The sequence below is a fragment of the Petromyzon marinus genome, chromosome 24, assembly GCF_048934315.1.
Source record: "Petromyzon marinus isolate PM22_M1 ecotype Great Lakes invasive population chromosome 24, UKy_Petmar_22M1.pri1.0, whole genome shotgun sequence".
NCBI lineage: Eukaryota > Metazoa > Chordata > Hyperoartia > Petromyzontiformes > Petromyzontidae > Petromyzon > Petromyzon marinus.
In genome coordinates this window covers 18036113-18054832 of record NC_133690.1, presented here as the reverse complement: position 1 = coordinate 18054832, position 18720 = coordinate 18036113, and the positions used below count along the sequence as shown (strand labels likewise).

Here is an 18720-nt window from a genome sequence, read left to right as displayed (position 1 = left end):
TGAACCGGTCCTGGACATCTCATAGGTCAAATCGGCCTTAAAATGAGTACCTGGTACGGTGTGTATACATGAGCACTGTGGAGACAAAGGCGGCCGGCCGTGCGGGCGAGAATTTGCCACCAACCGCCTCGTGCGCTGTGCCGGCCTTCACAGCTGCTGCTGCTGCTCGCTGTCCACGCTTGCCCCAACAGTCCATTGAAGGCTACGCGGCGGGGGATCTTTGTGTCTGTGTGCCCGTGTGTGGTACTAGGAGAAGGATGACCTGGGGGAGTTGATGTTCTCGCTCTGCTACCTCCCCACCGCCGGGCGCCTCACGCTCACCGTCATCAAGGCTCGCAACCTCAAAGCCATGGACATCACGGGGGCCTCTGGTGAGTTCCCACGCAGCGTCTGCCCGTGGGAATGCTCTTTTTGCCACAAGGTGGTGGTCCGCTGCTCGCTGTTGGAGTTCCCAATGGAATCTAAATATATATACGTATGTATTTGTAAAAAATATATCTCTATAAGACCTTGATCTGTATGTTTCAAAAACCTTCAAGGTACTTCCGCACAAGGTAGAAAGCGGAAATTTGGTACATAGGTAGCTTTTAGGACACAAACAACAGGAGAAATCTGAAAATCTGAGATTTTTCATTTGAAGGCCCCCAAATCTCGATTTTCAGTGCCCTATAAACATGTTTGTGCCTGGTGTCATTCAGAAACCGTTCAAAATATAACATTGCCTTTTTTTTATAGAGATTTAAACAGAAAATGCAATTAAAGCGAGAACAATTGGTGCTATCTTTTATTGTCTTTGATATATTTCGGATTCAAGCGGTTTTCAACGATAAAAATACACACTTGATGATCTGAATCATTTGAAAACGGTAAAAGCTAAGAACTCCCCTTATAGAGTACTACATACATTCATGTTTGTTCTTTCTCATAAAACCCGAATCTTTAAATGAAGCAGTTTCCGATGGGTTCGTCTTTAAATATAAGAAGTTGAATAAAGTCGATGACAATTAGTTTTTGGCGGAAAAATACAAATGTTTGGATTAGTGGTTAGTGTCTGATCGTAGACACAAATTGTAAAAACTCATATCAGGTTAATTATTGTATTTATTGAAAACTTTTGCCCAGCAAAGAAAGGCGTTATGAACTCGCATGCAATAAATGTCCTCAAATTCCATTAAAAGTGTGCTCCAGGCAGAACTTAAACCCTCACTGACAGTCTTCCGGGTGGCTGAGGGGAGGAGAGGAGGGGTGACCCGGAGTAGCCGGCACGTGCCTAGCGGTAGCTGGCACGCGGCTAGTGCCGGCTAGCGGTAGCTGCAGCCATAGCGAGAGGTACACTGCACGTGGTGTGCCGGGTGCAGAAATCTCTTCTGAGTTGCCGACCCGGAGAGACCCGTCTGATAATAATCCCCGGCTATGGATGCACTGTCACAAGACAGAGATAGCTGCTCATTAGGGGGGCCTCGTAGAGTGGTCCATTGGGAATGGCCTCTGGAAGTAGATATCATAGATCTCCTATGGGTTGTGTATTCGGGCTAGAGGTGGTCTGTAAAGGGCTACATGTGGTTTATTCGGGTTATGCGTGTTGCATTAGTACTACGCGTGAAGCGTTCGCACTACGGGCGGTGTGTTCATGAATTACCCAACTTGTCGATGCAGCGCGCGCTACGCGAGGCGTTGTGCCCGTGCAGTCCGTCACATGCGTGGCTCATTACGATTGACACGTCGCGTTCCCGCCGCGCGTCGCTGCACACGCCACATCGCTGGGCGCAGGCCCACGAACGCACACACACGCCGGACTATTAGCGTGCGGGGTTTATTTTTAATTTCTCTCCTCCTACCAATAGGGGCGTTCTATCTCTCTGGCTCCTTCACCCACGTGTATCAACAATTATTCTCGGGGGGGGGGGGGGCGGTGTGTGGGGGACGCACGCTCGCTTGCTCTCCCACTCGCTCGCTCCCCCACTCCCTCCACGCGCTGCGGCTCGCTGCTCACAATGAAAACCATTTGCGGCTCGGTCAAATGTCCTTCCTTGCAGGAAGAAAAGTAATTCACGTCGCCAATTTAATATTTATCGGTCAGCGTCCTTGTCCAAAGAGCGCGGGGAGGAGGGTCGCGGAGGTCGGCCGCTAGCGGAATGATTGGCATCGCGCACAATTCCGCGACGCACCACCTTGTCACCGTCACCGCCGCCGATACCGCCCTGGCTATCGTCATCGACGTCACGTTGACTGCAGTCACGCGATGGCCACAGCTACGATAGAGCGACGTCAACGCCATCAGCACCATGGTCACCGGCACCACCGCAATCGCTGGCATCGCCACCAGCGCTGACATCACGGCCACCACCAACATCGGCACCAGCAGCACCGCTCACTACCAGCATCATCACCATCACCACCACCAGAACCACTACCATCATGATAACCGTCACCAATGCAGTGACAACCACCATTACCACTGGAACCACTATCCCAAGATCTGCCATGACTACCACCACTGTCACCACACCACCACCACTAAAATGACTGCCATTACCACCTCCATCACCACAGTCACTCCTATCTCTATCACTACTGTTACCAAAAGCATTCACCAGCAACCACCACCACTGACATCACCAATACCAAGAAAACATATCCCACGTATTGCCTTAACAGACTGTTGGGGCAAGAGCTGTTCGTGAACACCTATGAAGGTCGGTATGTAACATGAAGGGGTGGGTGGCCAGCACTACGCCCGGCCACCTTAGTCTACCCGGTGCTGATATTTACACACTGCACCAGGTAAACAATTAAGGCTGAGTCAACCTAGTGGAGACCCAGAACCGGTGTTGATATTCGCCACGGGTGTTGGTGGCCGTCCGTGAGTGGGAAATCGAACTCGGGTCGCGGTTTTCGTGCAGCGCAGCGCGGTAACCGCTACACCAGTGACCACTACCACCACCACTACCACAGTGACCACTACCACCACCACAGTGACCACTACCACCACCACAACCACCACCACCACCACAGTGACCACTACCACCACCACCACAGTGACCACTACCACCACCACCATCACAGTGACCACTACCACCACCACCACCACAGTGACCACTACCACCACCACCACAGTGACCACTACCACCACCACCACAGTGACCACTACCACCACCACAGTGACCACTACCACCACCACAGTGACCACTACCACCACCACCACCACCACAGTGACCACTACCACCACCACCACAGTGGCCACTACCACCACCACCACCACAGTGACCACTACCACCACCACCACAGTGACCACTACCACCACCACAGTGACCACTACCACCACCACCACAGTGACCGCTACCACCACCACAACCACCACCACCACCACAGTGACCACTACCACCACCACCACAGTGACCACCACCACCACAGTGACCACTACCACCACCACCACCACCACAGTGACCACTACCACCACCACAGTGACCAATACCACCACCACAGTGACCACTACCACCACCACCACAGTGACCACTACCTCCACCACCACAGTGACCAGTACCACCACCACCACAGTGAACAGTACCACCACCACCACAGTGACCACTACCACCACCACCACCACAGTGACCAGTACCACCACAGTGACCAGTACCACCACCACCACCACAGTGACCACTACCACCACCACCACCACAGTGACCACTACCACCACCACCACAGTGACCAGTACCACCACCACCACCACCACAGTGACCACTACCACCACCACCACAGTGACCACTACCACCACCACAGTGACCACTACCACCACCACCACCACCACAGTGACCACTACCACCACCACCACCACCACAGTGACCACTACCACCACCACCACAGTGACCACTACCACCACCACAGTGACCACTACCACCACCACCACAGTGATCACTACCACCACCACCACCACCACAGTGACCACCACCACCACCACAGTGACCACCACCACAGTGACCACTACCACCACCACAGTGACCACTACCACCACCACCACCACCACAGTGACCACTACCACCACCACCACCACAGTGACCACCACCACCACAGTGACCACTACCACCACCACCACCACCACAGTGACCACTACCACCACCACAGTGACCAATACCACCACCACAGTGACCACTACCACCACCACCACAGTGAGCACTACCTCCACCACCACAGTGACCAGTACCACCACCACCACAGTGAACAGTACCACCACCACCACAGTGACCACTACCACCACCACCACCACCACAGTGACCAGTACCACCACAGTGACCAGTACCACCACCACCACAGTGACCACTACCACCACCACCACCACCACCACAGTGACCACTACCACCACCACCACAGTGACCAGTACCACCACCACCACCACAGTGACCACTACCACCACCACCACAGTGACCACTACCACCACCACAGTGACCACTACCACCACCACCACCACCACAGTGACCACTACCACCACCACCACCACCACAGTGACCACTACCACCACCACCACAGTGACCACTACCACCACCACAGTGACCACTACCACCACCACCACAGTGACCACTACCACCACCACCACAGTGACCACCACCACCACCACCACAGTGACCACCACCACCACAGTGACCACTACCACCACCACAGTGACCACTACCACCACCACCACCACAGTGACCACTACCACCACCACCACCACCACAGTGACCACCACCACCACCACCACAGTGACCACTACCACCACCACCACAGTGACCACTACCTCCACCACAGTGACCACTACCACCACCACAGTGACCACTACCACCACCACAGTGACCACCACCACCACAGTGACCACCACCACCACCACAGTGCAATCCTACCAAAAGCACTGTGCCAGCACCACCATCACAACGGCCACCACAAACACCGCCACCGCCACCACCACCACCACCGCCACCACCGCCGCCACCACCACCACCACCCCCACCACCGCCACCACCACCTTGGTTGCTCTCTCACGATCTCCGCTGCCGCCGCTCAGACCCGTACGTGAAGGTGTCGCTGATGTGCGACGGGCGGAGGCTGAAGAAGCGCAAGACGTCCACCAAGAAGAGCACGCTGAACCCGGTGTACAACGAGGCCATCGTGTTCGACGTTCCGCCCGAGAGCGTCGACCAAGTGTGCCTCCTCATCGCCGTGGTCGACTACGACCGGTGAGCTCTGGGTTCGTGTCACCGCCGAGGTGATGGGACGCAGAGGCGGCTTGGTTCAGCTCGGGGGGGTGGGGGTGGGGGGGTCGGCAACCTGCGGCTCTGGAGCCGCGAGCGACTCCTTGAGGACTGGCTTCGTGACGCCATTTATTGAGGACCACCGTCTCGTAATTCACCACCGCAGTGCATTGTGGCTTTTTAAATGTTCGGTGTTTTTTGTTGTTGTTTTGTTTGACCGAATTTGAAACGAAATTTCCGCTCCTGTTGTTGTGGTTGTCGACCCCTGGATTAGCTGCTGGGCTTCTGCTGAAGAGCCGAGATGTTGGGACGCGAGGTCCAGGGTGGGACACGTGGGCCTGGGTGGGACACGTGGTCCAGGGTGGGACACGTGGTCCAGGGTGGGACACGTGGTCCAGGGTGGGACACGAGTCCCTGGGTGGGACACGTGGTCCAGGGTGGGACACGTGGTCCAGGGTGGGACACGTGGTCCAGGGTGGGACACGAGTCCCTGGGTGGGACACGAGGTCCAGGGTGGGACACGTGGTCCAGGGTGGGACACGAGGTCCAGGTTGGGACACGTGGTCCAGGGTGGGACACGTGGTCCAGGGTGGGACACGAGGTCCAGGGTGTGACACGAGGTCCTGGGTGAGACACGAGTTGCTGGTGTACACGAGTCGGGTGTGAGAGACCGTTCAAGTTGATTTTGTGTCACCAGCTGAGACCGCGAGTGACCAGGATGAGTCTCGTTCGCGAGCGTCACTCGGGTCACCGAATTGACCAAAGTCCAATCAAACGAATGTTAAGTAATGCACAGCAATGAATTGAATGGAAATCGGTGCCAAAAAAAAAACACTAACCCTAACTGTGTCGCTTGGGAAATGGGCCATATTGTACACATTGTAAATCGACGTTAGATAATGAATTTCCTGCAGCGCCAGACGGCTCCTGGCAGGTTGTGCTTTTCACTTTAGACCGATCACAACCACAACCACAGCTCACCACCCGCACTGGCACGAGTGCTGTCCAGGTGCCGGTGTTGTAGGAGCGGTTCGTAGTGGTAACTGGATCGTCGAAGTCCCGTGTTTAAAGTTCACTTGCGGTGGGGATTGTTTTGTGGACCCGTCGTGTGGACTGATCGTGCCCCCCACCCCCACCCCCCACACTTCACCCCCTTCCCACGCGTGCCATTAGCGTGGGACACAACGAGGTGATCGGCGTGTGTCGCGTCGGTAACGACTCCCAGGGACTCGGCAGGGACCATTGGAACGAGATGCTGGCCTACCCGCGCAAACCCATCGCCCACTGGCACCTGCTGCAGGAGGTCAGGACACACGCACACGCACGCAGGCACACTCGCGCACGTGTTCACACGGGCGCACGTGTACCAATGCACGCGTACACACACACACACACTCGCGCACGTGTTCACACTCGCGCACGTGTTCCAATGCAGGTGTACACACATACAATCACACGTGTACGCGCACACACTCGGGGTCATGATCAGGCAGTTCGCCAGCATTGATTCGAGCGAGCCTGATTGCTGCTGCTGCTGCTGATGATGATGAGACGGTGTGCTTCAAAACCGGTTCGGGGGTGTTGCTTTTATTGAACCAATACTCTTGAAATTACGCGCACCCAAAAGGCCGCGCGGCTGAGGCAATGCGGGAGGAATTACTCGTGGAGAGACGGAGACGTGACAGAGACATTGTCCCCGCTTGTTAGTTTTGTTACCAACAGCCATTGGTCGATCGGCGTGCATGGCAACACAAACACGCCGTGCCCGCGAATGGCGCGGCGGGTCGCACCGCCGTGGCCCGTTCCTCGCGGTGCCTCTAAATGGGACGATTCTAAATGGGACGAATCGGAAAGTGGTGGTGGGGGTTTTTATTTTTTTAATCAGCTTTGTCAATACTGTGAACAACAATAATAATAATAATAATCTCAAGCGCATCAGCTGACGTGTCACACAGAGTGCGGCCCAGTGCTGAGGTGGGTCGGACGCAGGGTCAGCCGCGAGGCCATCGCACGCAGAGCCGGCACCGTTTAGATTCTCGCCGCTGTGACGTCTGGCTTCGCAGTCGGCGCTCACGTGACACAGAAACAAAGTGACGCACTCATTCATTCGATGACTTGTGCACGCGCACGCACGTGTACTTGTACATGCTGACACGTGTACTCGAGTACGCACGTGTATGAACACACATATACGTCTGTACGCGCTCACACGTGTATGCACATGCACACGCACGTGTACGCACGTGCGTGTACACGTGTACCAATAGACATGCACGCTGGATGCGAAATATATGCCCAATTAATCGATTTCACGTTGAATTATCGAGCTCACGATTCACGAATCAATTCGGCGAGAGAGGGCGTTCGTTGCTGTATGCAGACTTATCGTTTAACACCATTCCCTTGCAGCCAGTGGAGTGTGGTTGGGAGGGGGGACTGGTGGGACCTGATGGTTTAATGGCACCTCCTACAAAGACAGATACCCCCCATGTAGCCTTGACAGACTGTGGTGGTTGTTAGCTGTCAGCGAACACCTATGAAGGCCGGCACTCACTAGAGAGAGGTGGGTGGCCAGCACCACGCCCGACCGCCTTTGTCTCCACAATAGCGATGTTTACTACACACCGCACCAGGTACTCATTTGAGACTGAGTCGACCTAGAGGAGGACCAGGCCCTGTTCCGATAATCGGCACTGGTGCTGGCCGTGAGCGGAAATCGAACTGGGGTCTCCAGGTTCGTAGCGCAGCGCGCGAACCTGTGCACTACCGTCGACGTCTGTACTAACCAGTGCAGACACAGATAAATACAAAGATCCCCCGTGTAGCCTTAACAGACTGTTGGGGCAAGTCCTGTTAGCGAGCACCTATGAATGTTGTTAATGGCCAGCAACACGCCCGACCGCCTTTGTCTGTCCAGTGGCGATTTTTACACACCGCACCAGGTACTCATTGACATCGACACACAGACACAAAGACAAAGACACACACACACGTGCGCGCACATCAACCACACGAATGACCCCAAACACACAAACAAGTTCGAAAAACATGAAACAACAGCGAGCAGCAGTGAGTGACTATTCTTTGAGGTTTGTTCGCATGTCAACGTAGATTCGCGTGCAGGTGCCAATCATATCTCTCGCTGTGCTTCTAATGTTTCAGTGTGCAAGTCGGTTCTGCCACTGGGATATTTTGAAAGACTTTGGCTCAAATATTGGTGTGTATTCCGATAATACGCTACTGTCAATATAAACCTTTCCCCTGCAGCAGACAGTTTTGGTTTCGGTGTGACTTTCCTCTCTCCCTCTGTTTTAATAATAACAACGCAACAGTTTTTAATACAAAGTGTATTTCGCGTATATATTTATTTTTTTATAAAGAGAGACAAAAAGCAATTGTTGTTCATCGTCTTAAGCCAGGGACAAGTGATGCTCGTCCTGTGTGGAGTATTAACACCTGTCTCTGTGTCCCCTCCCTCCCCTCCCTCCTCTATGATTTATTATCTTTCATCTCACTCATTCTCTCTCTCGATTTGCCCAACCGACTGACGACGCGCCGGGTCCCGTTCCATCGCTCATCCGCATCGCATCGCTCTCATCCCCATTGTACCTCGCCCTTTTAATTTCATTGCGTGCGTGTGTGTGTGTGTACGTGTGCATGTGTGTGTATGCGTGTACGTGTGTACGTGTGTGTGTACGTGTGCATGTGTGTGTGTACGTGTGCATGTGTGTGTGTACGTGTGCATGTGTGTGTGTACGTGTGCATGTGTGCATGTGTGTGTGCATGTCTTTGTGGGTGTGTGCGTGTTTGTGTATTTGCATTTGTGTGTCACGTGTGTGTGTCCCTGTTCATGTTGTCTGCGTTTATTTTTAAGCACGTTTGCATGTGTGTGTTTGTGTACTTCCAACTGTGTGTTATTGTATATGTGCGTGCGCATATGTTGCATGTGTGCGTACACATACATCCATGTTTGTGCCTGTGTGCGTGCGTGTGTGAATATCTGCGTGTCTTTGTATCTTTTGTATGTGCGTGTGTGTGCGCGCTGTCATACATGCGTGTCAGTATCTGTGTACATGTATCTGCGTGTAAATGCGCGTGTGTATGACGGCTCTGTGACGTGCCTGTCTGCGTGTGTATGTGTGTGTCTCTCTCCCTACGTGCATATTCACGTGCACGTGTGTGTCGATCTCATGCATTTTTCGGGATGCTTAATGGGCGGGTCACTATCCATTACTTGTGGTACCCCATGGCGTTTACTTTCATTGTATTATCGGACTGTGTGTGTGTGTGTGCGCGTATATGTGCGTGTTTATGCATCTATGTGTGTGTGCGTGTATGTATGTGTGTCACTGCGTGCGCGTCTGTGTTCGTCCACGTGTGTGTGCGTGTGTACGTGTTGGTGCGTGTGTCACTGCTGGGTGACACTGCTTGTGCGTTCCTCTGCCACTCGCTGTGCCCCCTTCCCTCGTGGCACAGTGGGCAGGGCGTGCAGCCAGCTTTGAGAGCCAGGGCTCCTGCTCTTCTCCTTAAGCAACAACAGCAACACAACAACAACAACAGAACAACTACACGCATCCGCACGCACACTCACTTTTTACGCACGGACACACGTGGAGCCTCACGTGCGGTGCGCACGGTGCCACGCGCATGCTTCTGCCTGTACTCACACCCGCAAAGACAAAAATCTCCCGTATAGCCTTCACAGACTATGTTGGGGCAAGTGCTCTTAGCGAGCACCTATGAAGGCCGGCACGTGCTGGAGGGTGGTGGGTGGTAAGCTCCGGGCCCGACCGCCTTTGTCTCCCTAATGGAGATGTTTACACACAGCACCAGGTACTCATTCGAGGCTACGAGAGGCCAGGGACCGGTTCAGATAACCGTCAACTGGTGTTGGCCGTGAGCTGGGAATCGAACTCGGGACTCTGGGCTCGCAACGCTACACTACCGCTAGCCACACACCTCTAGCCACACACTGCTAGCCACACACCGCCCTGCCACATACCGCCCAGCCACACACAGACAAACACTGACGGTCACTGATATCCTGCCAAAAATCCTCTTGCTGGGGAAGGCATTACCACCCGCTTGTCGTCGGGCTCGGGTGTTGAGAATCACGGTGTTTAGGATGTCACTTACATACGAGATCAGAGCTCTCGCTCTCGCTGTATATATAATAGATATGTTCCAGGACTAAGTGAGATCTCAATCAAAGCCTTCGATTGACCCTAACTGGGTACACTGACCCCAATCCCATGAGAATGCCCTCTGCCTGTACTCCCTGCCAGCTCTGGCAATTAGCAGCGCTCTTGTGCCAGTCAGGAGATATTGACACGTTTTCAACATCAAAGCCGGCCGCGCACGTGCATCACGAAGCCACGCCGAGTAACTCGCGCGAACAGATGTCATACGCGTGAACACACGCGCGATCTACGCATACACGGACCGGTGCGGTGTGAACACATGAACGTAGACATGAACGCACTCGCAAACAAAGACACATGCACACATCACACATGAGGGCGCAAACACGAAGATATGCACAGATTGATCGACGCGTACACACACACACATGCGCAAACACAGGAATGCAGGTGAACACAGACACACATACATGAGTACGCATGTATGGACACACGCAGTAAAACAAATCAAGTACTCGAACAAATAGGGACATAAGCAGGAACAACAACAACCGCCATTCGCCACTAAGTGGCGGTGACGTCACCACGACGCTTGTGCCAGGCCATGTGCACCTTGAGGCCACGTGGAGTGTCGAACGCCCGCGGGCAGGAGGTCACGGGGCAGACCCAAGTGCCACGGGTCGACTGACTAAGATGACTGAAATGACTGGCTGATGCACCACCTGTGCCCCCTACTGTGCCAACCTGCTGTGCTTTAGCCACCCGGCGCTCCGCTCGTGAGCGTCGCTCCTCCGCCCTCCGTTGTTGTTGGAGGGCGACTGCCTCCAAATGCCCAGTAGCGTCCTTCACGAGTCTGCTCCACAGAGGCCGATCTTGACACCGCTAATACCAGTCTTCGGCAAGTCCACTCAGCTTCACGTCCTCCTGTACCACATCACTCCATCTCTTCTCTAGCCCGTGCCGCGCCTGTTTAGCCCCCTCGATCCGGCCGAACAAAAGCTGTTTCGGCATGCGGTGGCTGGGCATGCGGGCTACATGACCCAGCCAACGCAGCCTTGCCTGCCGGAGGAGCTCACCGATGGGACCTTGCCCAGATCTTTCAAAGATTTGTGAGCTCCTCACACAATCCAGCCTGGTCAAACCCAGGATGGATCGTAGGCAGGCTAGCCTAAATGTATCTAACCGGCGAAGATGTTCCATTAAGGGGGTCCACGTTTCGCAAGCGTAGAGAAGGGAGGGAATGACCGTGGCCAAGAAGACCTGAAGCTTAGTGCGGAAAAGCAGGAACACACATGAACACACAGACATGGTCACGCGTCGATACAAGACGATATGCATAAATTAACACGCAAACATTATCCTAAGTACACACACACACATATGCATAGACACACGTGAATACAACCGTGAACACGCATACATGCCCGAATAGATGAACATGCCAGCATGCTGGAACACCACACACACACACAGTTGAAAACACCCCCCCCAAACACACGTGGACGCACACGAACACAGAAATATGCACACACGCGTGAATATAGGCACACGTGAACGTACACATTGACACACACGTATCAAAACCCCTGCTATTTCTTATACATTGTGTAAATTATACTTTCATTTTGTGGATTTACCCGACCCTCTTATTTTTGTGGATTTACCCGACCCTCTTACAACTCTCTCCCAATATCGACTCGATCTGCCAGCGACGCTTGTACCGTAGCTGTAGCTACCGCGACGATCATCACGATGGTCACGATGACGACGATCACTACGGCGACGATCACGACGGCGACGATCACGATGGTCACGATCATGATGACGACGATCACGATGACGATGATCACGATGACGACGATCACGATGATGACGATCACGATGACGACGATCACGATGATGACGATCACGATGGTGACGATCACGATGGCGACGATCACGATGGCGACGATGACGACGATCACGATGACGAGCTCTTGTTTAATTCGCCCCCTTTGCTTCGTGGGAACACCCCGAGCTGTGTAAATAAGCGCTCCGCCAAAATGTGCCACGCGCGTTAGAACCGACATCGGGTGACAACGCTGTGCCAACGCTGAGCCAAAGCCACGGACTCTATATACCCGTGACGATAGGAATAACTTGCGGGGGAGCGGGGGGGTGCCACTAGTTAGACAATGGAAAAACACAAGGCGACAAATCCCAGCCGCCCATCACTTCTAGTACTTGATGACGGCCGGCATGGCGAATGGAGGCGGTTGTGTTGTTGTGCGGTCGTGGCCGGGATCACCACGCTCGGGCCCGACGCCTTTGTCTCCCTCAGGAACGATGTTTACACGGTGCACCCACGCAGTCATTGAAGGGCTGAGTCGACCTAGGGGAGACCCAGGACCGGTTCAGATAATCGCTTACTGATGGCATTTACACACGGATACACATAACCGTCATTCGCCACGAAGTGACGGTGACGTCACCACGGCGCCTGTGCCAGGCCAGGTGCACTTTGAGGCCACGTGAAGTGTGAGGGCTTGCTGACAGAACCAGGTGCCATGGGTTGGCTGACTGAGATGACCGGTAAATGCACCAGCTGTACCCTCTACTGTGCCAACTTGCTGCATTTTATCCACCCGGCGCTCCGCTCGTTGTTGTGAGCGTCGCTCCTCTGCTCTCTGTTGTTGCTGAAGGGCGATTGCCTCCAACTGCCCAGCAGCGTCCTTCATGAGCCTCATCTATAGAGGTCGATCTTGACACCGCTGGTACCAGTCGTTGGCAAGTCCACTCAGCTCCACTTCCTCAAGTAGCGCATCAGTCCATCTCTTCTCCAGCCCGTGTCGTGCCCGTTTGTTTAGCCTCCTCTATGCGGCCAAACAAAAGCTGCTTGGGCATGCGGTGGCTGTGCATGCGGGATACATCACCGAGCCAACGCAGCCTTGCCTGCCGGAAGAGCTCATTGACGGAAATGTATCCAGATCTTTCAAGGATTTGTGAGCTCCTCACACAATCCAGCCTGGTTAAACCCAGGATGGATCGTAGGCATGCTAGCCTGAATGTTTATAACCGGCGCAGATGTTCCATCAAAGGGGGTCCACGTTTCACAAGCATACACACGCACTCGCACGTTTATGAAGACGGCAAAGATATCGTCACGGTACAGTATTTCCCTGGGACAGTGTTTTATTCGGGGAGCATGCTGGGGGTGGAGGATTTGTTCGACCTGCCCAAGCTGTCGTTGAAGACACACACCGCAAACAAAGACAAAGATCCCCCGTATAGCCTTAACAGACTGTAGGGGCAAGTGCTGTTAGCGAGCACCTATGAAGGCCGGAACGGTACACGAGGGGGTGGGTGGCCAGCACCACGCCCAACCGCCTTTGTTTCCCTAGTGCCAATGTTTTTATCCACCGCTCCAGGTACTCATTTGAGGCTGAGTCGACCTAGGGGAGGCCCAGGACCGGTTCAGATAATCGTCACTGGTGTTGGCCGTGAGGGGGAATCGAACCCGGGTCGCCAAACACACACACACACACGGTATTTTCAGGAGCTCAGCTCCGGGCAGCTCCAAGCTGAAATTAAGTCCCTGGTTGTCGCTCGCACTTTTCCGTCGAGCGCGCGTGATGCAGATGTCGCATCTGTAGGTCACGCCTACAGCTTCTCTCTCCCCAGCTGTTACTGTCAGCTCGCACATTCCCTCCGCCTCGCCCTTCACATTGGTTTTCAACGACACGAGTGTTATGTTCAACAAATTGCCTGCTGCTGCTGCGTTGGCACAAGAACAAACAACGACAAACTCAACACGTTCGTCAATACCGATGTGTGTGGCCTGGAAATAAAGAAAAAAACATACAATAGGCGAAGTTTCGGGCAATGAACCTTCATCATAGCATTGACCGTACTCTGGTCAGCGTTGTTTGGTGAAGTGACACCTTGGGGATGTTTGGCCATGACTTCTCACCTATGATCGTTGCAGCACCTGCGGAGGAAACAGGAGAAGCCAGAGACACGTCAACACATTCGAGAAGATCACCACGCCAACTCCCCCAAGCCGTGACAGACGGCGAGGGAGTATTTCTCACTCGATGTTTCGAGGAACGCCGCTAGGCTGGCTCGGGGTCGGTTGTATCGCCTTAAGGCACTGCCGTTAGAGCTACAAGATACCAATCACTCGACAATGATCCTCTACATCATTGCACATTGCTGTGATCGTATGAACCGATCAAAGTGCGCAGTGATTCCCGACTCAAGTTACCATCGAGGCCCCGGTGCTCGTCTCTTGTTTACAGCCCTGCCGAGCCATCGGTGGAAATTCCACATTCTTTGCGAGCGGTTTGAAGACCAGAATAAGGCGAGATGGATTTTGGCGTGGCCAAAGTGATCGTCGCAACAGCATCACAGACTGGACTGTTCCAGATGGAATTCAGCAGTGCGCGTTTTACGTCCATGGACGTTCTTGAGGAGGTAAGGGGGGAGCAGGGGCGACCAAATTTACATATTGCCCCCCCCCTCCCCTGGGTGTGCCTCTGGTTGTGGTGGTGGCGGTGGCAGCGCATCGCAGCGACGCTAATTGGTATCGTTCCGTGCGTGCAAATTTGACTCTGGGAACATTTATATCGGCGTCTCAGCCTCGCGAGCCCGCACTCAAATTCCGGCTGCAGCTGCTGGCTCCGTCTGCTCCTCGCGATGTGCCCCCCTCCAAATCCCCCCACCCCACAGCCCCCCACCACCCATAGGTTCAACCCAGTGGGGTAACGTGATTGACATGGACTCTGGTGCAAGGCATTAAATGGGCCCTCCCTCTGGCCAATCGTCAAGCTCACGGTAGAAAACGATGGTGCGAGTGTCTTTAAATCGCACTCCGCCGGCATCTCCGTTCACCCAGCAGCAGCAATGGGTACAGCCGCCACGCTGGGTCCATCTGATCGGCAGGTCGCCTGTGGTGGGAGTAAGGTCTGGCATTTTCTCGTTCCCCATCATTTTTTTTTTTGCACAGAACCAAGGGATGGTAGAGGCATACAATCAACGTACAGATGCAAAGCGCGCGTTTCTTCCCAAGCTGGTTCCTTCTCATCGTCGTCGTCCCTACGATTATTGTGGGGACCGTTTTTAGGAGTCTCGGGACAAGGCTCGAGCCATCCGACTGCCGTCGGTACGAACGCAGTGCGAGGAAACCGGAGCACCCGGAGAACATCCACACGTTCATCCCCGTACAGATGGAAACAGATGGCGATTAGTCCACACTTTGCCGTGCCGCCTTCTTCTGGCGAGCCAGGGGGTATGGCACCCCCTCGACGCCCCACGGGGAGGGAGTTTCGCAACCATCTGCGGGGTGACCCACCAACCCTGGCTGCTGCCTCCACACACACAGCACTTTATTACAGGTAGCCAGAGTGTAATTCGTGACGGACGCGTTGAGTGGTTGTATTATTATTGCCAATAACGAAATAAGAGCCACGATATTCGTTGTTTGGGGCGGGGGTGGGATTGTGTCTTCGAGTGCTCGGTGTCGCTGAGCAGGAAATTACCAAGCCATGAGCTGTGACCGATCGCAACGGGGTGGTGGGGGGGGGCGTTGAACGTCGGGCGCGCCTTGCGATCGGTGCGTCGACTCAGCGCTATGCGGACGTCCGCGAAACCTCGACAATATTTTAGTTTGATGTGGGGTGGGGGGGGGGTCTGGTTGGCGTGACCAAATGTTTACTTTGATATGCGCTCGCAAACACGTATCCTCGTGTCTTTATACGAAAACATATATACACGATATATATTAGGGGAACAAATACAAGAAACCCACGCAAAACCTGTTTACACACACACGCGCGCGGGCGTGTGTGACGGACGCGTAGATGTATCGACTCATCTGGATTTTTCCACGCCCGTTCGTTTGTACATAAATGATTTCGTGTTCAACCTGCTCCCCATTAAGTTCACAACAATTTTACGTAAGAGAAAATATTACATACAAAGTATATATTATAAGATGGAAACGTTGGCCATGAGTTGTGACAGGATGTAGCACATGAGTTTGCCTCCTGCACGTATCCGTCTCTCTACACATCCCGTCAGCCACACGGCTTCCTTGGAGTGAATTTACGCAGCATGCATTGGTGATGATGAAGTAGTCTGGACACGTTTTTTGACGCTCAGTGTTTCATCAGCAAGGTCAGGCTTGCTGAAAACTATTCCGGTGCGAGTTGCCAGATGTTTGCCGGCAAGGACCCCCCTCTCTTTGTTCGATATGGGTCCTAAAAAGTTCAACGCTAAATCATGTTTATTACGGAACACAATATCGTGATTATCACCATTATGGAGAAGGAAAGTAGCAAAAGTAATTATCAGACGATGTCTCCTTCCCATTGTTCAGTTCGTGTGCCACTCCTAACACAAAGGCAAAGATAAGATCCCCTGAATAGCCTTGAACAGACGTGTGATGAAAGTTGTTCGCGAGCACCTATGAAGGCCGGCATGGCACACGAGAGGGTGGATGGCCAGCTCCACGCCCGACCGCCTTTGTCTCCCCAGTGGTGATGATAACACATCACACCAGGTGCTCATTTGAGTCGACATAGGGGAGTCCCAGAACCGGTTCAGATAATCGTCACTAGATGTAGGCCGTGAGCGGGAATCAAACTCGTGTCGCAGCGCTCTAATCACAACACGACAGCTCTCCTAACACACACTGGCACACGCACGTGATATCGTGGTGTATACACATGAATAGTAGAGTTTTCCCTTGAATATTCTAGATTTGTGCGTGCGCGTGTATGAGCATGTGTGCGTCTCTATGAGCGTGCGTGTACACGTGTGTGTGTACACGCACACGTGTACACGTGTGTGTGTACACATGCGTGCGCGCGGTTGCAGGCGTGTGTGAGTGTGCACACTATGTGAACTTACCTGTACACACGTGTGGATGTGTGTGTGTGAGTGTGCACACTGTGTGAGCTTATCTGTACACACGCGTGTGTGTGTACACTCTGTGAGCTTATCTGTACACACGTGTGTGAGTGTGTAAATCCTGAGTCCTGCAATGTGAGACAATCTGGCCAATGTTGTACGCCAAGAAGTGTGTGGGGGTGCTTTTTGTAACACTTGGTGCGGGTTAAGGGGGAGGGGCGACTGGGGGCAAGGGGGGGGGGCGACGAGGGGTGTGGGGGTAATAGCTTGACACGCACACGACGGGATTGATGTGTACACATTGTGTGTTTCTCTCCAAATCAAAGCGTCGCAGAACGCGTGATTTGTGTCCTTACCGTGGGTCAGTGGGGCGCTGCTGGACATCGCTGGACCCCGTCACTGTTGACAGGGTCAAGGGTCTCGGTGGCGCTTGTGGCTTCGCGCGCGTGCCCTGCGCACATCGAACCCTCTCCGATGTCCGTGTGTGTACGCGTGCATGTTGAACTTCTTTCGCATCGTACGTAGCCAACCGTGCTCATCGGATGTGTGTTAGTTGAACACGCAGGCTTTCTCTGGGTTATATGGCACCTGCCGTGTACTGTGTGGTGCGAGTAGAACCCAAACACAAAGATCCCCCGTATAGCCTTGATAGATTGGAGGGGCAACTGCTGTTAGCGAGCACCTATGTAGGCCGGTACGGCACACGAGAGGTTGGGTGGCCAGTACCGCGACCGACCGCCTTTGTCTCCCCAGTGTCGATGTTTACACACCGCACCGGGCACTCATTGGAGGCTGAGTCGTCCTAGGGCAGGCCCAGGACCGGTTCTAATAATCGGCACCGGTGTTGCCCGTGAGCGGGAATCGAACCTGGGTCGCCGGCTTCGCAGCACAGCGTGCTAACCGCTGCATGGCGGTTTCGTGGGTTTCGGACACGGTGACTCGAGCAAGCCGGTCGGGCTGTACCCCCCCCCCCCCACCCCCGGGGGCGAGGGGGGGGGGTTGTCCACGCGGGAGAAGCGGCGAGCACGGAGAGTCGCCCAGAGATAGGTGCCAGATGCGGCGGTGGGAAGATCGAGAAAGGGCGGCAGCGGCTGAGCGAAGCGGTGACACCGACTGGCTCGTGGGAGGGAGGAATGAATGTCGTGGTCCCGTCGTCGCGAACGGGCCGATGGAAGGTCCACAGACGACGATGCCGAATACGGTGATGATGATGATGAATTATGGGAAATAAAGCGCAGAAGAGGATATTGCTCGCCGGGCGTGTGAGGTGCAGATGTGTTTTAATTAACTCTGTCTCTCACACACGTGAATTATTAAAAAGCAAAAAAAAACCCGGAGCACTTTTAATTCGATGTTAGGAGTCAAATGAGCGAATTCCTGCAGCGTGATTCCACGGTAGCCGCGTAGAGTGCGTCTCGGCGTGCCCACCACACCACAAGTGTGCCCACCACACCACAAGTGTGCCCACC

General features: G+C 54.0%; 1 protein-coding gene across 4 annotated transcripts in view; it reads left to right on the top strand.

The window, feature by feature from the left end:
* Positions 1 to 17458, top strand: part of LOC116945646 (synaptotagmin-10-like) — a 67042-nt gene extending 49584 nt beyond the window's left edge. For 2 of the 4 annotated variants that reach the window (XM_032960169.2, XM_032960168.2), the window contains exons 6-9: positions 251 to 371; positions 5036 to 5207; positions 6396 to 6525; positions 8385 to 8617. In XM_032960169.2, coding sequence (XP_032816060.2) covers positions 251 to 371; positions 5036 to 5207; positions 6396 to 6525; positions 8385 to 8474 — 513 coding nt within the window. In that variant the 3' untranslated portion in view covers positions 8475 to 8617. Of the gene's footprint in view, positions 1 to 250; positions 372 to 5035; positions 5208 to 6395; positions 6526 to 8384; positions 8618 to 9698 lie in introns of those variants that run through there. The other 2 variants (XM_032960170.2, XM_032960171.2) reach the window with 2 other exon arrangements.
* The last annotated feature ends 1262 nt before the right edge of the window (positions 17459 to 18720 follow it).